General features: G+C 40.8%; 1 protein-coding gene across 2 annotated transcripts; it reads right to left on the bottom strand.

Moving 5' to 3' along the window:
• Nucleotides 1-380: 380 nt before the first annotated feature.
• snrnp48 (small nuclear ribonucleoprotein 48 (U11/U12)) lies at nt 381-18557 on the bottom strand. Of its 2 annotated transcripts, none has more exons than XM_085993595.1 (9): nt 18185-18557; nt 14638-14754; nt 13250-13310; nt 12462-12542; nt 5675-5863; nt 3421-3542; nt 2299-2435; nt 1074-1241; nt 381-975 (listed from the first exon to the last, which is right to left on the bottom strand). In XM_085993595.1, exons 1-9 carry the CDS (start codon nt 18425-18427, stop codon nt 921-923), a joined length of 1173 nt encoding a protein of 390 aa, XP_085849721.1. In that variant the 5' UTR covers nt 18428-18557; the 3' UTR covers nt 381-920. The 2 variants fall into 2 exon arrangements, with proteins under 2 accessions (XP_085849721.1, XP_085849722.1); XM_085993596.1 differs by having other exon boundaries at nt 5675-5848.
• Between the last annotated feature and the right edge of the window lie 4337 nt (nt 18558-22894).

Raw genomic sequence — 22894 nt, 5'->3', positions numbered from 1 at the left:
TGCTGTTTGTGGAACCTTGGCACGTGCGAATTGGCTGCCTACATAAGTGACTGGAGTTCAAAAGTAATCCATTGGTTGTAAAGCAATTTAACATCTTGAGGATGTAAGGCAATATATAAATGCAAGCTCTTTCTCTGGTGAATAAACATGGCAACTGTTACCCAATGTGTATTCTATAATGTTAAAAATGTAATCATTTATAATTAGTTCCTTTTTTAAATTCGTAAAAGTTGAAGTTTAAGACAATTAAGATGATGTATCACAAGATCTATTTATCCTCTATAAACCTCATGAAATATAATGAAAAGATACAGGAGTTAATTGCCTGAAGTTCAAAAAATGCAACATTTACTTTTCATTCAACAAAAAGGTCCTCGATGTATCTGGAACGAAGCTTTATTTCAAGTTTAATATACATTTTTCTCACCACTTGAATTCAATTTATGGTTCAAGTATTGAATTAAAAAACAACCGTAAAAATATGCAAAAATTAGTCAGTAAACAGGGAATCAGAGAATAATCAGTACTTAGGACTGATTACAAAGCAGTAATCTTAACAGTTCAGACATGTCAAACTATGAAATGAAACTCAAGCAGTTTGGAAATATGATTTAGAGCTCCAGATATCAACACTTGCCTTGTAGTCACTCATATACATCCATTTTTATAATACATTCTGGCGAGAGCTGTCTTACTTTTGTTTTTACAGCTAGAGATCAATTAACATTAATAATGGGTTGACTGCATGCAGATGATGTTTTATGATATTCAACTGGAAGTTTAACAATTGTCATTATGTAGCCAGCTGTAGACATTAATTTAAGGTTGCAGTTTAAAAAAAAGTCCTTGTGTACACAGTACTTGTATATTCTGTTACAAGATTAATTTCAGCCATTCCTCATTCCATCAGTACTTCCAATTCACTTCCGCCGTCTGTAACTTCGATGGCGGTCCTCATCTCGAGAATGATGCTCTCTGAAATTATACATCAAAAATGTTATACTGTACTGCTACTCAATGATTCCATTCCCTGTAATAAAAGTGAACTACTTTCCAACAGGAGATGTACTCACTTCTCTCGTTTTTTCCTTGAATCTCTTTCTTTATCCCAATCTGGACTTCTTTTCCGTTCATGTGGACTTCGGCTACGGTTCCTTCGCCGGCTGTCACGAGCTACAGTCTTACTACTTCCAGTAGATTGAGATTCAATTGAAGGAGAACTTTTATCATTGGATCTTCTTCTACAACAGAAAAATATCCCCCCCACCCCCCAAAAAAACATGTTAATACAAGGCTATTCCTGCAACAATCATCCGTTGGAAATTTTCTGAACAATGTCGTACAATACAGAGCCAAAATAAAAGCACACTGTTGCCAATAATAAGTTTGCATAACAACGTTCATTCTCTATACCTTCCTTCCCCTTGGATTTTTTGTACTATTCCCACTCAAAAAAAAAAAAAAGTGTGACCTGCTCCCAAGTTTTTGCCAACTGTGTTCTTGAATGGCCAAGAGAAATATACAAACAACCCAGTCAACTGTTCTCACCTGGTTGGACAAAGTAGCATCCAGCCTTTATTTGTCCATTTTCCTCATAACTTATCTCGGCATTACCCCACCCTCGTCAAACTTAGAAATTTGCTATGCAAAGAAAGCAGTGAAACTGCCACATTCAACTTTTACACAATGACTCCGGCCAAGGCTCCAATAATGGCTCAGCGAGTTTATTCAGTAAGTAGCTGATCTCTACAGACCAAGATTACAGGTTCAGTCCCCAATCCATGTTAAATAGGGCAGTGATAGGGGCACGACTTTTGTTATCATGTCTGTGGGTTAGAGAATGGAAAAAAATCTTTAAAGATTACAGTTATCCTATTATAGAACTTATTAAGTTGCAAGTAAAGGGCACAGCAGGCAACTTCATTGCACCTTGGATATTCATTTATGCAACTACTAGGAGGACTTTCAAGTTATTTTTTGCAACAAAATATCTAAATGTAATGGTTTTACTTGGTAGAACAGTAGTGGGTTGCTCCTGGGATATTTAACAAAAAATAGACTCCCATTGGCCAAAGCACGTGGTTGGACATGCACAAGAAATTCTTCATTTAGTACTTCTGTATAGTTGAGCTTAAAAATTGATATATACTTTCAATCTTTTTAGGTGTTGATGGTGGATTATATGGGGCAAAAGAGTAGAAGTTTACACGCTCACCAAATAGTCACCAATCCACCTCATCTACCTGGATTTTTGCCACATGTTTCATGGTCAAAATTCAACAACTGTAGTCTGCATACCTGCGAGAAACTGTAGAGCTTTTCAAAGATAATGAAGAGCTATGGTCTTCATGTTCTTCTGTGTTATCAGAGTCATTCTGGTCTTTCCACTGTCTTGACAGTTCTTCCATATGTACGTTAATAACATCCTTAATTATCTGTAAATAATTAGGTACAGTAAACAGGATTGAATTTTAAACACATTATAAACTGACAAATAAAGTGTGTATACTACAAATCTACTTTGAAAACTGACTTTTGACCCACTGGCTGATTTCACAAGTTCGATTACTACTACAGTGGAACCTTCATTGTCTGCCATAATAGAGAGGACCTCCACCCCTTCCTGGTGGTGGATAATGAAATTGACAAGATAAACGATAGTGCCCACATTTCAGTCTTAAAAATCTAATGCAGCAACACTGTGCAAGTACAGTACAAACACGTTTCATTCACTAGGAAACTGGGATGATATACAAACAAGAAACAGTAAGGAGTTTTAATGTTTTGCCCCACGAGAATTCTGACAAATTATCCGAAGAGCAGATGATTGGGGCGCAGATAATGGAACAGTTAAGTTTTTGGGTCTTTTCTACTCTTATTCTAGATTTTTTAGTTTTTAATCTTAGATGACTCAAAAAGGTGAGTCCTAACTCCTATACTTTCAAGTGGAGCTTCACCAGCCTTGATATTTAGGTAAGCTTTCAGCAATGTGCCCAGGATAACAAACAGAACAAGTTTTATGTTAATTGATTTGATACTGGATTCAAACTATGCCCCAGTATTCAACAAAGAGAATCACAACTTCTGAATTGGTTTTGTACAAGCAAACAAGACAGCTAATGGTTACATACACAGTAGAAATCCTGCCACCTTGCTCTTCAACAGAAAAACAAAACAAGGATTACAACTCTAGATTCCAAGTTAACCCTTTGTTAATAACTTTTATATTATATAATTCTATTCCAGGCATGTTTTGTGCCCTCCTTCTACATCCTCAATTCCTGATGAGATTCACTAAAGGGGAGGGGGAAAGAAAGGAAAATATAGAAACAGCAGAAAATGAATTTGTCAAATAATCAACTTAGTATTTATCATAGACGGAGCATCATTAAGACATTATATTAGCTTACACACACTTACCTCTGTGTAAGATTTCTTTGTTATATGAACATTCTTGGCTCTGTAGGATTGGCGACGGCGTTTGTAATCTCTCATTTCTGCAAGAATTTCAAGGTGTGACTTTGGCCCTTTCTGGTCATCATCTATGTAGGGGTGAGGAGCATTTTTTTATATATGCGCACAAAAAGTGGTCTACATAATCAAAGTCATATGCAAGTATAGATTATACGTACAAGGAGGATACTGGAGTCTCAACAACTTCCAACGAACAGTAACCTGCACTAGTACCAGACCAATACTATGCTTCCATGGTTCCAGACATAGCAGGCAGACTAAATCTTTGGATAGCCCTGATGCTTATAAACTTTCCCAGCAATATAATGGCCATGCAACTTATAATAAAAAATCTATAGCCAGCAAAACAGCCTGAAAATACATTACTTTTTGCGATGTGCTATCATCTTAAATTTAAGCACATCAGTGAGATTGGTGATTAAAAACCTCTACCTACCATAGTGCAAGGAACATCTTAAAAATACGTACAGCAGCTCAATGTACAGGAAACTTTCGATTAACCGGCCCCTAAATAACCGGAACGCTCTATCCACCAGCAAAATTCAGGAGTCTGTTCACGTAACTTTTATTACTTTTTTTACTCCATTTGTTGCTGTGCAAAGGTGTAGCTGAAGCTGTTGCTAAGCTACAGAGACACTTGCAACTTGTGCCGATTGTTTTGAAGCTGTTGCAACAGGGTTTGTTGCTTTATACGGAGCTCTGAGCTCCGTATCTTTTACTATAGCGTTCAGTTATCCGGAATTGATGATGAACCGGCACCACGTCGGTCCCGTCCGTGCCGGATACCAGAAAGTTTCCTGTATTAGGATAATTATCAATCTCAACTAGAGACATGTTGTCAAATGAACATGAGCTCTAAAATATTCCATTCCCCCCAGGAAAAGATACCAGAAGTGTTACAAACACAAATTTATGGCAAAATAAAAGACCCTGCTTATTATAAACCAACATAATATTTTTCACCAATAATCAGTATTGATTTATACATGATTAAAAACCAATAATGTACCTAGTTCCCAAGAGTAGGTTATTGTAAATAATCAATATAATTAGTACAAGAGAAAACCCAAGTTACATAGGAACAGGAGTAGGCCATTCAGCTCTTCGAGCCTGTTCCGCCATTCAATTAGATCATGGCTGATCTGTATCTCAACTTCATCTACCTGCCTTGATTCCATAACCCTCAATACCCATGACTAACAAAAATCGATCAATCTCAATTTTGAAATTGTCAATTGACCGAGCCTTGAGTTTTTTGGGGGAAAAGAGTTCCAGATTTCCACTACCCTGTGTGTGAAGGGCTTCCTGATACCACCCCTGAACAGCCTAGCTCGAATATTAAGGTTCTGCCCCCTTGTTCTGGACTCCCCCACCAGAGGAAAGAGTTTCCATCTACCCTATCAATTCCTTTAAATCATCTTAAACACCTCAATTAGATCACCCCTTAAATCTTCTATACTTAAGGGAATACAAGCCTAGTCTCTGCAACTTGTCCTAATAATTTAATACTTTTAGCACCAGTATCAGTCTGGTGAATGTGCTCCCCCGAGGCGTGGTGCCCAGCACTGAATGCAGTACTCTAAATGGAGTCCAATCAGAGCTTTATGTAACTAACATAACCTCCACCCTTTGTATTGCAGCCCCCTGGAGATAAAGGCCAACATTCCATTAGCCTTTTAAATTATTTTTTTGTACCTGTCCACTAGCTTTTAGTGATTTTTGTATTTGGGCTCTTAAACCCCTCTGCTCCATCAGTTTCCAGCTTCTCACTAGTTAGAAAATGCCTTGATCTATCTATCTTGGGTCCAAAGTGGATGACCTCACACTTCCCCAGTTGGAACTCCATTTACCACAGCTTTCTGTTCCCAACTACACTATTTACTGTGCCACCTAACTTGATGTCAGCAAACTTGGATCTACGACTATTTCATTTGTACAACTATAAAATGTAACCTTTCTACGTTAAAACACTTACAAATAGTCTAACAGTACATGAATAAAACCAACCCTGTTGCAATCAGATATATTTTTAATAAAAGCTTCAGAGTCAGATTGAAGAGTGATGACATTGTACTTGACCCAATGTTTGAAACTAGACTGTTTGTTCTGGTATTGTTTGCTTACAGTATTAGATGAATACACCAAGCTAGTTTGAGCTATGAAGAAGTTCAAGAAAAAAAAAACAGAATGAAATACAAACCTCGGCTAAGTTTTGCAGCAAGGTCCACGTACAAATCACTGTCATTTTCAACAGAACTAGATTTGGTTTTTTGCTGACTGGTTTCTTTGACAACATGATCGTAGATAGCTAGGCGATCCGCTGGAGTTAGGTCACAGATGAAACGTTGATGATTCTCAGGAACTTCAAGAGGTACTGAAGAATAATCACCTATGTATATTAACAGTTTACTCAGTTACTCCTAAACTTTACATAATTTTCAAAAAATAGTGCAACAGCCCAACTTCAAGCAAAATGGAAAATGGGCCATTGTATGCAGTCAAACAAAAGAAAATGCATTATTTTGTATTTTACAGATTTTATAGACATCTTGGAAGAGATCTAGTGACCAGTAAGAACATTTTCAAAAATTACATAAAATGTTAAATCTGATCAAGAAATAGTTTACCGCTTACAACAAGCCCAGCAGCATTAACAGCACAAGTAATCTGGATATTAGTTTGAGTTCCAACCTGCTGCCTCAATAACAAGGTTGCCATCTCTTGACCAGGCCACTAGGTGGAGCTCTTGCAATAAGGTGCCTTTTTCAGTATGGGCGAGCTGAAAGATCTCTTGCTACCTCACTCAACACAGCAGAGGTCATTCTACAATAAAATGATTCCAATGGGGACCAGCGCTCGCAAGGAGTACATCTTCAGAAATTCTAGGCACGCAGCCTATGGCTTCCCCTCAATGCACTCCCTACTGGGGAGCACCAAATCGCGGTATTATCCCTTACATCATGTACTAAATGTTGTAATGAAGTCAGCTGTCTAGATTAGTCGGCCTTACCAACTGAAGGTATGCAGTGCGGGTGGGAATTGAAATACAGGCAAACATGACAGTTTACAAAGCAAAAGGGTAAGTGTCTCATCCAAGAAAGATAAAATTCTGTGTTATTCATATAAAGTGATATACAAAGCCAGAATTGCTTTCAAAATTTTATCTAGCATTGAGCCAGTGGTACAATGCATCAATCCACTGCACCAGTCTGGGAGTCCTTGGACTTCTACACAAGAACCATCCAAGCAAGTTTCCAAACTTGACCGGATTATTATTAGGTACAGCAGAAGCAGACAGAAAAACCAAGATAAAAATTAAAAAACAGCAAAACTACCTCCACTCCCAATTCAGTCCCTGTCTCTCAAACTGGCACTAGAGCACCACTGGTAGGACAAGTGAAATGTCAGCCATGACTATGCATCATGGGATGTGGGTAACAAGTGGTTACAAAGAGAAAAATAAAGATTACACACCTTTAAAAAAAAATGAACTATACTTATACATCCTATGTTACATGCTGAATTTGCACACTTAAAAAAAAAGTCAATAAATCAAATGTATTGCTAAAGATTTAAATGAGGATGTTCAAAAGGTTTTGTAAAAAAAACCTAAAAATCACACTGAATCACACAAACTTAACATATCTGGGTAAAAGATAAGCAATATGCTTCAATGTCAGGAATAAGGTCATGTACTCAAACAGCTAGAAAGTGCATGATGGTCTGTGCCCTTTAATGCAAGACACTGAAGATACTGATAAATCACACATGGAAACACGCAACCGATTTGATCCCCAAAATAATAATATTGTGGTATTAACCAAGCCATATATTTTTTTTTTTATATAAAAGGTCTGCCAGTTCATCAGGGATGGCAAATAACACAGCAACTACACTTCACCTCAAGTAACTCACCTTTATGTTAAAAATACTTTCACTGTATAATTATTTACTCAAAATGTATTTACAATCCCTTATGCACTGTCATACAGAAGATGGTTTGTATATATGTACAAGTGATTTGCTTACCTTGCAAGCTAGATCCATCTATTGTTTACTTATTAAAACTTCTGTATGTAGATGTTTTAACTAGCACAATGGTAAGGAACTGTTTGCAACCTCAGCATCCTATTTGACCCAGAGGTGAGCTTTTGACCCCATAACCTCTCCATCACCACAGCTGCCTACTTCCAGCTCAATAATATTGTCCCTCTCAGCCCATGTGCTGCTGAAACATTCATCCATGATTGTTAACTCTAGACTCAACTATTCCAATGCTCTCCTGGCCAGCCTCCCCCACCCCATCCCCATAAACTTAAGCTCATCCAAAACTCTGTAGCCCGTATCCGAACTCGTACCAAGTCCCGTTCACTCATCACTCGCTGACCTACCTTGGCTCCCAGTCCCCGAACATCTCTTAAAATTCTCATCCTCATGTTCAAATCCCTCCATGGCCTCACCCCTCCACATCTCTGTAAGCTCCTCCAGCCCTACAACCCTTTGAGAATTCAGTGTTCTTCCAACTTTGGCCTCTTGCCCATCCTCTACTTCCTTCACCCCACCATTGGTGGCAGTGACATCAACTGTATAGGCCCCAGGCTCTGGAATTCCCTCCCTAATCCTTTCCACCTCTCTCCTCCTTAAAACCTACCACTTTGACCATCTTGGTTCGGTATCAATTTTTGTCCGATTATGCTCCTGTGAAGCACTATAGGACATTTTAGTATGTTAAAGGCACTATATAAATGCAAGTTGTTGTTGAACTGCTCTGCTTTACATTTTCTAATGCGATGGATTCTTCATAAATATTAAAGTAGGATACCAACTTTTATTTTAGTGATTATAGTATTTTTTTCTTGTAGCAGTTTACATGGCAACAATCAAAAACTTACATTTGGAAAATGCTGATTAAGTGTCCCTGTCCCAGATAATGAAAGCAGATCTAACGCAGACCTGTAAAGTACATGCCTGCTAAGAAACAGTATTTTTAATGCCCATTTCTCTGTAACTAGGTCTGTTCAGCAAACATCAAGCACAGATCAATATTTCTCAATACAATCTTTTATTTCTATTTAACCAGTCCATTTATGAGGTTCATATTTAAAGGATATAATAATTTTAAAAGGATACTGTATGACATCAAGTAAAATTCTGTGCAAATCTGTACATGAGGAGAACATTCTTTCATGTTCATCATTCCTCTGTCAAATATACTCACCCCTGTTACTGAAAGAGAAAAACCAAAAAGTTTAAATTATCATGTTCAAAAATTCCAAATATTTAGTGAAATGTGCATCAACAGAATTACAATTAGTTTACTGCCATTGTAACAGTGTAAATATTATGTTTTATAGCATCAGCTGAAGTTTATCGTTGGTTACAGGAACTAAGAGTTAACAGCTGGTGTAAAACAGGCAACGTTAGCAGTTCCTCCTACCCATGGCCAACATCTCCTATGTACATAGGGCGAAAGTGTACATACTAAGTGTACACATAGAAAATGCTGATTTAGTCACTTGTACTGACCTCCAGTACATTGCATACCTACTCTTTCCCCAATGTCAACCAGCAGTCCAGAAATATCCAGAGGGGAAGGAAAAAAAGAACAATGTACAAGCAAATGCCTTGACAAAGACTTCACACTGGTATGCAGTATTACAAATAGTTAATTTAAGCACTTCAACTAAAGGAAAAATACAACTTGCATCTTGCAAGTACAATATGTTATTAGAGAATAGGAGTTACAACAGAGAATATTGAGAATTTACCTAGAAGTGAGTATCTAACCACTTAGTAAAGCAGAATTAGACTACAATTACAAGTGTATTTTATTGTTCTAAACCATTTCCCTATCAACCACTCACATTTTTAAAAATATTTTTAGCACTCACTAGAACACGTACAATCCTTCCATAAAGAAAGCCATTAATTAGAACAAAAGTGATTTCTCTTGCTCATCAGGACTGCAGAGCCACAAGTTCCTGCTTTTCATGGGCAAGAGTTTCCAGCTTTCCCCTTGAACTCCATTTCTATACTGCAAGGGTCCATTAGAGGCATCATCAACCTTCAATACAGTTAAATACATCAGTCCAACCCTCTAAGCACTACTACTGTCTGGTACAAGGGAGAATTTCCACATCAAGTACAAGGAGTGTGTTTGTACTGTACCATGAAGAAAACTGGGGCCATGAGATTCAACTACGCTATGCTTTTAAAAAGAAAATCAAAAGGGATTACCAAACATTATAGTTCAACAGTTCATAAATTCCCAAGCCTGCAGACTTGAGTTAATTTCCTACATAAACTTTCATAACAGACTGAATAATTTCAGTCACAATCATACCAACGATCAACTACAACAGAAGTTAGTCAATCACAAGGTATTTACCAATAACAAGTTACTGTATTAAAATGTGATTAAATTGGAACAGCTATCACGACTAAAATTTAAGCTTCAATTATCTAATAATGTAATTCATAAATGGTATTAGGCATCTGAGCTATGAGGAAAGACAAACTGTACTAGGAATGTTCACATTAGAAAAAAAAGGAAGCTTAGAGGTGACTTTAATGAGGTATTTAAGGTCCTCAAGGGAATAGATCAAATGGATTCCAGAACGATTTTCAATATTAATACAAGACGACTTGGATTCACACTCAAGAGGAGAAAATATAAATAAAGCGTTAAAAATAACATCCTCAGTGAAGAAGTTGTATTTTAACAGAATCAGACTCCTTTGTTGCAGACAAGGCTATTGAAGGGCTTCAGAAGTAAAGTAGGGCCAGAAATCTGTGACATTTGGAATCAGCTTAACAGATGAAGATGTTGGTTTCTGGTTGTGTATAGTTGTTACATAGGTACAGGAGTAGGCCATTCAGTTAAATCATGGTTGTTCTGTACCTCAACTCCACTTACCCACCTTTACTCCATATCCCTGGGTATCCTTACCCAACAATTATCTATCTATTTCAGTCTTGAAAAATTCAACTGACCCAGCATCAACAGCCTTTTGGTGATCCTAATAATTTTGAGGCATATGGGGGAAGGGTTAGTGCAAATCCAATAATGCATCCTGGGTAACCATGGTCACCTGAAGTCTAGAAGGAATTTTCCAACAGTTCAACCTGAAATTGGCCACAAATTTGTCGGCATCATTACGTACAAAATTATACATACACTGAAAACCGGCTATTGAAAGATGCAAGTATGGTCATTTTTTTTCTTCGTTCCTGGGATGTGGGCATCACTGGCAAGGCCAGCATTCATTGCCCATCTTAATTGACCTTGATAAGGTGGTGGTGAGCCACCTTCTTGAACTGCTGCATTCCATGTGGTGAAGGTACTCCCAAAGTGCTGTTAGAGAGAGATTTCCAGGATTTTGACCCAGCGACGATGGAGGAACGGCGATATACTAAGTCAGGATAGTGTGTAACTTGGAGTGGAACTTGCAGGTGATGGTGTTCCCATGCGCCTGCTGCCCTTGTCCTTCTAGGTGGTAGAGGTCGCGGGTTTAGGAGCTGCTGTCAAAGAAACCTTGGCGAGTTGCTGCAGTGCATCTTGATGATGGTACACACTGCAGACACGGTGCGCCGGTGGTGGAGGTAGTGAATGTTTAAGGTGGTGGATGGGGTGCCAATCAAACGGGCTGCTTTGTCCTGGATGATGTCGAGCTTCTTGAGTGTTGTTGGAACTGCACTCATCCAGGCAAGTGGAGAGTATTCTATCACACTCCTTACTTGTGCCTTGTAGGTGGTAGAAAGGCTTTGGGGAGTCAGGAGGTGAGACACTCGCCACAGAATACCCAGCCTTTGACCTGCTCTTGTAGCCACAGTATGTGTGTGGCTGGTCCAGTTAAATTTCTGATCAATGGTAACCTCCAGGATGTTGATGGTAGGGCAGCACGGTGGCATAGTGGTTAGCACTGTTGCCTCACAGCGCCAGGGACCCGGGTTCAAATCCGGCCTCGGGTGACTGTGTGTGGAGTTTGCACATTCTCCCCATGTTTGCGTGGGTTTCCTCCGGGTGCTCTGGTTTCCTCCCACAGTCCAAAGATGTGCGGGTTAGGTTGATTGGCCATGATAAAAATTGACCCTTAGTGTTAGGGGGGTATTAAATACGTGGGGTTATGGGGATAGGGCTTGGGTGGGATGGCTGTCGGTGTAGGGACCGGGTGCTAGGGTTTGGATGATCAGCCATGATCTCGTTGAATGGCGGAGCAGGCTCGAAGGGCCGAATGGCCTACTCCTGCTCCTATCTTCTATGTTTCTATGATTCGGCAATGATAATGTCGTTGAATGTCAAAGGGGTGGTGGTTGGACTCTCGCTTGTTGGAGATAATCATTGCCTGGCACTTGTGTGGCATGAATGTTACTTGCCACCTATCAGCCCAAGTCTGAATGTCGTCCAGGTCTTGCTGCACGGACTGCTTCATTATCTGAGGAGCTAAGAATGGAACTGAACACTGTGCAATCATCAGCGAACATGCCCACTTCTGACCTCATGATGGAGGGAAGGTCATTGATGAAGCAGCTGAAGATAGTTGGGCCTAGGACGCTGCCCTGAGGAACTCCTGCAGCGACGTCCTGGTTCTAAGATGATTGACCTCCAACAACCACAACCATCTTCCTTTGTGCTAGGTATGACTCCAGCCAGTGGAGAGTTTTCCCCTCGATTCCCATTGACTTCAATTTTATTAGGGCTCTTTGATGCCACAGTCCGTCAAATGCTGCCTTGATGCCAATGGCAGTCACTCCCATTTCACTTCTGGAGTTTAGCTCTTTTGTCCATATTTGATTACTGATAATAGCTAATGCTTCAGTTGTACAAATGGCAAGTGCCTGACCAGCTATTTCAAGATTGTTTTGAAGAGGCAGCACCAGGCTAATATAGAGTGCTAACACCCTACATTAAATTAACTTTACATTGGAATTATATCACTGAATATCTTTGAAATTTAAAAAAAAATCCATCTTGGATTTTCACTTACCCTGAGAAAACACTCTTTCTTCTTTTCCAAGTGAAGCCTTACTTCTCGCTTGTTGAATTATCTGAGTCTGCAAATCTTTATCTAAAATGGAACAAAAAACACAAATTCCAGCCATTTTGTACAATCTTGCATGACAGCGACAACTTGCTGCTCGTGGCCCAGTGTTCCATGTGTGAAATGCCAAGAAACGAACAAGTCAAATAAGGTTTTCATATACTGTAGAGGTCATATGGTTTGTCTTTGCAAAGGAAATGTGCATCATAATTGTGTTTTTAAACAAGAAAAATATACCATCAAGTGCAGGCATGTGGTAGAGTATGCCTAAAAATATTAGTGTTAAATACAACAAATCTGCCAGGTCTTTTGCTCCACTTCAGCAACTAAAACAATTCTGCTTAGTTACACAGGATTGATTAGCACTCAAAGAAATTCAAGAGTTCTTTGATATAACAAAACTTTTAATAATAAAAATATAAATACAAAATACTACAGTAGTCTGATGCATCAGGGAGGACTCTTCGGAGGCAAGGATTAAGATTTTGGGACATTAGATACATTTTGTCATCTGTCTGCGGTGGCACGTACTGACTGTCCAAGTAGGATTCCTCAATAAGCCCAGATTAGATGTTTTAAAGTAGATATCCATCCCTTCTAAACAGTCACTAAATTGCATTTGGATCTTAAAATTACATAAATCAGTTAATCAGAAATGAGTCTACAAAATGAAATCTAGAAGTTGCAGCTATAGTGATAAAGTTAGTTTTCTTGAGCACCTACATTGTACTTACCCATTTTAAAAGTAGGTACCAGAATTTTCTCGTAGGCAAAAGAGGGATCATACATTTCAGCCTGAATGTTAAAAGAATTCAAAAAAATTGTTACTATAATATTAATATAGAACAGAGGAATGTCATACAAATGTGTGTTGATATAAATCATTTTTAGGTTTTATTAATTTTACAAAGTCACATTTACTGAGACATAGGAACAGGAGTAGGCCATTTAGCCCCTCGAGCCTTTTCCACCATTCCAATGAGATAATGGCTGATCTGTGACCTAACTCCATATACCTGCCTTTGCCCCATCCCTTAATACCTTTGGTTAACAGAAATCTATCAATCTCAGATTTAAAATGAACAACTGACCTAGTATCAACAGCTGTTTGCGGAAGAGAGTTCTAAACTTCTACCACCCTTTGCATGTAGAAGTGTTTCCTAACTTCACTCCTGAAAGGCCTGGCTCTAATTTTTAGGCTGTGTCCCCAGTCCTAAATTCCACAACCAGCGAAAATAGTTTCTCTCTATCTACCCTATCAGTTCCCCTTAATATCTTGATCAAATCACCCCTTAATCATTCCAGGGAGTAATCTCATAGTTTATGTAATCTCTCAGTAATTTAACCCTTGGAGTCCAGGTATCATTCTAGCGCTGCACTCCCTCCAAGGCCAATATCTCCTTCCCAAGGTGTGTTGGCCAGAATTGAACACAGTACTGGGCTTCTTCATGACATCCATATGCTATGCACTTCACTGCAAACTTGCGTGTGTGTACTGGAACAGGGCTTGTGTAATTGGGTTCTTTCTTATCTCCAAAATGTTATATTTTAGCATATATTCTGCAAAGATGAGGGAGGATAAACAAAAAAAGCATTACGTGGTGAAAATGATCGAAGGGGGATCTCTGACTGATATCCCAGTGAACATCAGATATAGCTTTACAGAGAAACCCTGTAAATAATACTTTTTAGAAATATCTGTGCATGATCTATAGGCAAAAACTAATGCTTTATCCTCCCTGTACTAAGCTAGATATCTTACTGACAACAAGCCCATACTGAACTGTTCCATGGACCCAGCGATGCTAATCAACTTCAACAGAAAATGGATAAATGAGTTATTATAGTCCTAGAACAGAAATATGCGCCACTGGAAAATCACACTATGGACAGACAAGACATCACGATGTTGCCATCACAACACAAGTGAATCAATTAAATTTGAAGTACAACATGCAGCTTCAAAGATTCCCTGTCTGTACTTCTGATACAAAAATGAACACATTCTAGAAAATTGCTAGTTGAGTTTATCTGAACAAAAACCGATTTGCTGTCAAAAACCTTGATTACATACTGGACAATTAGTCCAGTTCAAATGCATTTTCCACACTTGCATACAGACCTCTTCCTCTCTAGAATATCCCAGCTTCCTCAGTCTGCAGGATGCAACATGTTTTTCCAGCGATGATTTCGGAAGCTTGTGATCTGCATCGAACGGACAAGTAACCATTCGATCAGGCTGGAAAAGTTGGGGGAAAAAATTGTTATATTCAGGATACAAATTAGCAATACTCAGTAACAATAGTATCCAACGTACAATAAATATTATATAAATAGCCCTGAGTTTAGAGTTTAACCAGATGAAACCCAATAATTATTCTCCCCGGCCCAAAAGATAAATGCAAGTTAAACTCAATAAAACTCAAACAAAAAGTGTCACCTTCAAACTGAATGAAACTCTGCTGCACCCTTTCCAAAAAACAGTAGAATGATTCATGTCACTCCACTCGGCAAAAGATTCCTGCTCATTTATTCAATTCATGACCTGCTGATGTTTTGATGTCTTTTTTTTTTAAACTTGCAGTTATTACCCAATTAAAGCTGGTTTTCTGATTAAAAACAGGGCTTAATTTTTGTCCCAAAAATCACATTAATTTCTGTAAACTTTATCTGATGTGAAGACCCGAATTCAGAAAAAAACCTGAAAATATCAGCTGGCATATTTTAAATCCAAATGAAAGGAATTGGCCAACTGCACTGCCTATTCCCTCAGTCCGTTCACTCCTTAAAATTGCAAACTGATTATTTTCTCCTCAACAATATCCCCATTTACTTATATTCAACACGCAAAGGTAGTGTAGAGAAATAAGGAGGAGCAAGACGACAACTGCAGTTTAGCCAATGAAGTCTTGGTTAGTACAGGTAGACTATCCTTTATCCGAAAACCTCGGGACCAGCCGTGTTTCGGTTTTCGGATTTCAGAAGGTATTTTATAAGACTGGGAAATTTGTCGGGGGTGGGGGTCGGCGTCGTGCACACGACTTACGCTGAACGAAAAAACTTTCAGTTTTTAGAGGTTTTCGGAAGTTCGGATAAAGGATAGTCTACCTGTAATAGGCGAGGGGGGCAGAAGAGGAGAAACACCAGATGAAAATCTTAAACCACTATCTATTGCATGCCAGTACTAGTCTAGTGCTTGAACCCTAAATTGCCTACCCACCGGAGATTATTTTGAATCCCAGTATGGGCGGTTTGATTGGTCTCTTGTATGTGCAGCAAAAACAACCAGTTAAGTACTTTTGAAGGAGTGGTCACTGTTGTAATGTAGGAAACATGGCAGCCAATTTGTGCACAGCAAGCTCCCACAATCAACAACGAGATAAGTATCACAGAATCACAGCAACCCCACAGTGCAGATAGAGGCCATTTCAGCCCATCGAGCCTGCACTGACACATATCCCACCCGATCCCCGTAACCCCTACAACAACACATATCCCACCCTATCCCCGTAACCCCACGTATTTAATCCCCCTAACACCAAGGGTCAATTTTTTTTTTTTATCATAGCCAATCAACCTAACCCGCACATCTTTGGACTGTGGGAGGAAACCGGAGCACCCGGAGGAAACCCACGCAAACACGGGGAGAATGTGCAAACTCCACACAGACAGTCACCCAAGGCCGGATTCGAACCAGATAATCTGTTTTACGTTCTGACGAAGGGTCATCGACCTGAAACGTCAACTGTTTCTCTCTCTCCAAAATGCTGCCTGACCTGCTGAGTATTTCCAGCATTTTCTGTTGTTATTTCAGATTTCCAGCAGCCGCAGTATTTTGCTATTGAATCCATTTTACGTGTTGGTTGAGGGATAAATGTTGGCCAGGACACCGGGGAAATTCCCGTGCTCTTCTTGGGAATATTGCTGCGGAATCTTTTACATCCACCCAAGAGGGCTGTTGGGGCCTTAGTTTAACTTCTCAACTGAAAAACAACAGTGCAGCACACCCTCAGTAACTGCAGTGCTTAAGCCTTTGGAGTGGGATGAAAAAAAAAATTTGCATTGCTATAGTACTTTTCACAACCTCAGAACATCCCAAAGCACTTTGTAATTTAGGAAGCAAAGCAGCCGATTCCACACACAGCAATGTGATAATGACTAGATAATCTGTTAGAGTGCTGTAGGTTGAGGAATAAAATTGACCATGACACCATGATTTTGTTACCTCTTGACTTGACTATTCCAATGCTCTCCTGGCCGGCCTCCCATTTTCCACCCTACATAAACTGGAGCTCATTCAAAACTCTGCTGCCTGTATCCTAACTCGCATCAAGTCCCGTTCACCCATCACTCTTGTGCTTGCTGACCTACATTGGCTCCCGGTTAAGAACACCCCGATTTTAAAATTCTCATCCTTGCTTTCTAATCCCTCCACAACCTCTCCCCTCCCTATCTCTGTAATCTGCTTCAGTACTACAAGCTTTTGAGATTTCTGCACTCCTCCACTTCTGGCCTCTTGCGCATCTGATTTTAATTGCTCCGCCATTGGCGGCCGTGCCTTCAGCTGTCTAGGCCCCAAGCTCTGGAATTCCCTCCTTAAACCTCTTCGCCTCTCTCTTCTCCTTAAGACGCTCCATAAAAATCTACCTTTTGACCAAGCTTGCGGTCATTTGTCACGATATCTCCTTACGTGGCTCGGTGTCGAATTTTGTTAGATAACACTCATGAAGCACCGAGGGACATTTTACTACATTAATGCTGCTATATAAATGCAAGTCTTTCTTCTGTCTCAGGAAGTCAGACGCCGACGCCCTGGCTCCGCAGAACTCCCATGGACAGCCGTGTATAGCACATCTCACATTGGCACTTTTGCTGAACCCGCCCGTCGTGCAAACGTCTGCAGATTCAGCACTCGGGTGAAACTCTAACATAAAAGCGGCAAACTGCCGCCTCCCACCCAACTGGCGACCCGAGGCCAATTTATTTTTTGCTTTCCTACAACAGTGGCTACACTTCAAAAATACTTCATTGATTGTAAAGCGCTTTAGGACATCCTGAGGTTGTGAAAGACGCTACACAAATGGAAGTTCTTTTTTTGCTTCGACGGGAATGAAGAGAACAATTCGCATTGATATAGCAGCTTTTAACGTTAATAAAACATCCCATGGTGCTTCATAGGCACATTCCGGTACAAAATGACATTTTCTTTAGAATAGCACAGCGGTTCAAAAAGGCAGCTCATCACCACCACCACAAGTACAATAAAAAGACTTTCATTTATATAGCGCCTTTCACAACCTCAGCACCTCCCAAAGCGTTTACAGCAAACGAAGTACAAGTGCACTCACTGTTGTCATGTAGGAAACGCGGCAGCCAATTTGCGTACAGCAAGCGCTCGCAAATAGCAAACGTGACAATGACCAGATAACCTGCTTTTTAAGTGACGGCGACTGAGCGATAAATAGGTCACCGGGTTGGGGGGGGGGGGTGTTGAAAGAGAACTCCCTTGCTCTTCTTCGAAATAGTGACGCGGGATCTTTTACCATAAATGCTGTGGCCCTTGCCAGCGATGGCCCACATCTCAGGAAAAGGAAAATCATAATTTTAAAAAAAAGGGCTGACTCTAGACTTGGGCCGAGTGGCCTGCTCCTTGCTTCTCGTGTTCTTACCAGCGGCTCTGTCTGTGGCCCAGCCTGTGTCGCAGGCGCAGGCTCGGCGCTGTCGCCGTGCCCCGGGGAGCTGGGGCCGGGGCCGAGGCCGAGGCGGTCGCCGCTCCAGCCCAGCGCGCTCAGCATGCCCTCAATGGATCTCGTGCAGCGCTGGCTGAATTCCAGCAGCTCGCTCACGCGCTCCAAACGGCCCTGCAACCGTTTCGAATACTCGATGTTGGCCTCCTCCACCGCCGCCGCCATTTTGTACACGCACACGGGTTTTAATCTACTCGCACATATTTTTCCACGGTCTCTAAATTTAAACTGAACACAGGCACTGTGACTCCACCGCTCGCCAGAGAAGAGCAACCCATCCCACAAGGAAGTGCCCGGCACTGCAGCAACGTTTACCCTCCCTCCATCAGTCATTTCCGGGTCAGTAACAACAACTCCTCGCATTTGTATAGCACCTTAAACCTAGTAAAACGTCCCAAGGCGCTTCACAGGAGTATTATTTTTTTAATTCTTTATTCAAGTACTTATACAACTCATCAATTACATAGTAAACCCATTACATCCATTGACCACAATAAAAAAAAGCCTTGAAAACAGCTTTATGGTTAACAATATAAATGCAATGATAAATTTTACAAATGAATCAATAATTTTTACAGTACAAACTACCACTATTTCAATAAACCAAGAAAAAACCCGTATCACGCCAGTCCTACTGACATCGTTCACCCATTCAATCGTTCAATCATCCGCTCGTTCGTTTGCTCACAGGACTATTATAAGACAAAACAAATTTGACAATAGTCAATGTTATGTCTTCTAGCGCTCGTAGTGCTTTGTAAAGACGCCTCTGGACTCGGTAGTTTGTAATTATAAACTACTGTTTTATTTGAGTTGTAATGGCTGCCTGCCGCATGGTGCGGGGTGATATTTCCAAGTGCATTGTGCGGCGCCTGCGCACTACTTTCCCAGCATCGTAGTGCTACTACACTTGATTTGAGTGTTAGTACACTTGTACAATGTAGTCCCAACATAACTGTAACATCCCTCTTTCCCAACAAAACTAATTACATCACTTTTTCTATTTTACAATGTTTCCAGTTGAATAACGTTAACAAAATACAGAACGTGAGCTTTCTTTGCTCAATTTATATACAGATATTTGTCCATGTTGTTTTACTGTTCTGTGCGAATTATAATTGTCTTTATAATTATTCGCGATACCGCTCAGGTGGTTGTATGTTACTCCTCCATCTTGTGGACATGGCTGTAACTATTCCTTTCTGCGGTGTTTTGGTGTGTTCATTTCTTGTTGCCGGTGCTGTCGTGTTTGGCTCTGGAGAGTGCATGTTTGCAGTTGTTGTATTTGAGGTGTTTGTTTCTGGCGTTATATTGTTTTCCGTGTCTGGTACCGTAACTGCTGTTAATGTTGTCCGCTGTTTGACAGCTTCAGGTGACGGTCTGATATGGATCCTGTTTCGCCTGTATTGGTTTCCAGGTTCTGTCTCTACCAAGTAAGATCTTGGAGTATCAGCTTTTCCATAACCTTGGCTGGACTCCATGTTCTCAACAACGGATCTTGTATATGCACCGATTGCCCATTTAGCAGCTCCGGTAGTGGTTTTGCATGTTTGTTATAGTGTGTGCTCCCCGTAGCTTGTGTTTCCATCAGCTTCTGCTGAACGTCCTCTTGGTCCTGGGGAGGATATATCTTTGCTGGTAGAGTTGTTTTGGTATTTTCTACTGTTTAGTAGTTCTGCTGGTGATTTCGAGTCTGCTCTTAAAAGTGTTGATCTGATTGCCAAAAGGGCGAGGTCTTGGTCTTCTCCCATCTCCTTGTTTTTAATGAGAGCTCTTTTGACTGTTTGGATCTGTCTTTCAATAAATCCGCGTCCCCTTGGGTAATGTGGGGATGAGGTAATTATTTTAAATCCGTATTTTCCAGCCAGTGCTCTGAATTCGCTGGAGGTGAATTGTGTCCCATTGTCGCAGATGACCTTCTCTGGGATGCCCTGTTCTGCAAATAAGTTTTTTGCAATTTTTGTGATTGTTGTGGCTCTCATGTCGTTTATCCTTCTGACAAAAGGAAATTTTGAGTCGTAGTCTGCTATGTAGGTTGTTCCGAGTTGTCTGATCTCACTCCCCCCATACGCTGTCAGCGTGACGTTGTTTGCTTTTAAACATCCTCTTTTCGGGTATCTATCTTCGCCCAAGTTTTCAGGGAAGATCCTCTGGTATAGCCTCAGTGGAAGGATGTTGCTCTGAGCTCCTGTGTCCAACTTTACTTTTAGATTGACGGTTGTGGGCTGTCCTTCGATCCTCTTTTTAATCTGGATGATAGTGTGCCATTCTTTCTTTGGGGTGCTTTCCGCTCTGGACGTTTCGTGTAAGAGAACCTTTATGGTTTCAATGTTCAGAGCTTTGTCGTACCCGCAGTCTTCGTCATCTTGTTCACCCGTGGTATGGATTTTGTTTTTTTTTGTTGGTTCTGCTGTCCACCTCTGCTTTTGGTGTGTAGCCCCTCTCTTTTAGCTCTGCACATCTTTTGCCAGTGGTTTGCTTTACCACACGTGTTGCAGCTTGTTCCATACGCTGGGCATTTTCTTCTGTCTGTGTAGTCGTGTTGTCTTCCGCATTTTCTACACGTATTCTTCCCGCTGTCATATACTTGTTTTTGTGTGCTGTGCTTTTCGCGCACTGCATCTACTCTGTGATCCGGTTCGGGAGTTGTCCGCACGTCAGCCGTATGAGTTTCAGCGTTTTCATCTGTTGTTTTGTGGCTTCGTGAGCCTTCGCTGTATCTATGGCTTCTGATATTCTGAGCTTTTCTTTTCCTATTAGTTCTTTTTGCACTTCTGTATGTGCTGATCCCCATATTAGTTGGTCTACCAGCCTTTCTTCTAGTTCCGTAAACTTGCATTTGCTGGCTTCGTTTTTTAATCTCGTCAGGAAATTGTCAGCCGTTTCACCAGGTTCCTGTCTTAAGCTTTGGAATTCATACCTGTGTATGCGATGGTTTGATTTAGGCTCGAGATGGTTACTGAACTTTTCATAAATCTCCGTAGGGTTCGTTTTATCCTCTTCGGGTAAACTCCAGCTGTTATAGAGATCTAAGCCTTTTTCTCCCGCCCACAGTAGAATGTAGCTGATTTTTTCCTCATAGGTGGAGCCTTTCAGGAAACTTTTAAATGTAAGCTCGCATTTTTGCTTAAATTTCCGGAAAGCTTCCACGATATCGTCGGCTTCCCAGTTCATGGTGGGGAGCATATTCGCGGTCAGTGCATTGGACGCCGCCATTTTAGCTGCCCGTACGATTCGTGGTTAAAACGCTGCACAGTTTACTTTTAAATTTCTTTCTTCAATCTGATATCGTTTTTATTTGCGTAAGTTTTACTCACTTATACCGCTGCCACCATGTTATGTCTTCTAGCGCTCATAGTGCTTTGTAAAGACGCCTCTGGACTCGGTAGTTTGTAATAAATAAACTACTGTTTTATTTGAGTTGTAATGGCTGCCTGCCGCATGGTGCGGGGTGATATTTCCAAGTGCACTGTGCAGCGCCTGCGCACTACTTTCCCAGCATCGTAGTGCTGCTACACTTGATTTGAGTGTTAGTACACTTGTAAAATGTAGTCCCAACATAACTATGTAACAGTCAATTATATAAGTACTATAGTCTTGGTATATTTTTCTTAAACCTTTTCTTAATAAAAACCCCTCCTTTTGTGCTGTAACCATTCTATGATTCTATGACAAGGAATCATAGAATGGTTACAGCACAGAAGGAGGCCATTCGGTCCGTCGAGCCCGTGCCAGCTCTCTACAAGAGTACTTCAGCTAGTCCCACTCCCCCACCCTTTCCCCGTAGCCCTGAAAATGTTTTTCCTTCAGGTACTGCTCTTTTGGTGCGAGCAATAAACAAAAAACTAACTTGACAAAAATACATCAAATGAAATTTAACAAATTAAATTAAAATTTGGTTTCGGGGGTGATGAAGCACTCCAGTCCCTGCGGTAGCCACCGGTTGCGGAAGGCCTCGAGCGTGCCGGCATACACCGCGTGCTCCATCTCCAGGGCCACCCGGGCTTGAACGTGGCCGTGAAGAGAGGCAGGCAGTCGGGCCAAATGACCCCCTCGACCGCCAGTTGCCTAGACCAGTTAATGGCCACTTTTGGCCAGGCCCAGGAGCAGTCCTACGAGGAGGTCCCCCGACCTGGCCGCTCCCCTCCGCACCGGGTGTTCCTTCAGGTACTTATCCAATTCCCTTTTGAAAGCCGCGATCTGCCTCCACTACCCTTTCAGACAGTGCATTCCAGATCATAACCACTCGCTGCGTAAAAAAAGTTTTTCCTCATGTCGCCTTTGGTTCTTCTGCCAATCACCTTAAATCTGTGTCCTCTGATTCTCGACCCTTCCGTCAATGGGAACAGTTTCTCTCTATCTACTCTGTCTAGATCCCTCATGATTTTGAACACATCTGTCAAATCTCCTCTCAACCTTCTCTGCTCTAAGGAGAACAACCCCAGCTTCTCCAGTCTAACCATGTAACTGAAGTCCCTCATCCCTGGAACCATTCTTGTAAATCTTTTCTGCACCCTCTCCACGGCCTTCACATCCTTCCTAAAGTGCGGTGCCCAGAATTGAGGAAAAACCAGTGTTTTATACAGGTTCATCATAACTTCCTTGCTTTTGTACTCTATGCCTCTATTTATG

This window comes from Somniosus microcephalus, chromosome 7 (genome assembly GCF_052327205.1).
Source record: "Somniosus microcephalus isolate GS21.2 chromosome 7, FLI_Smic_1.0, whole genome shotgun sequence".
NCBI lineage: Eukaryota > Metazoa > Chordata > Chondrichthyes > Squaliformes > Somniosidae > Somniosus > Somniosus microcephalus.
Note: the sequence above shows the minus strand (reverse complement) of the source record. Positions and strands in the feature narration are given on the sequence as shown.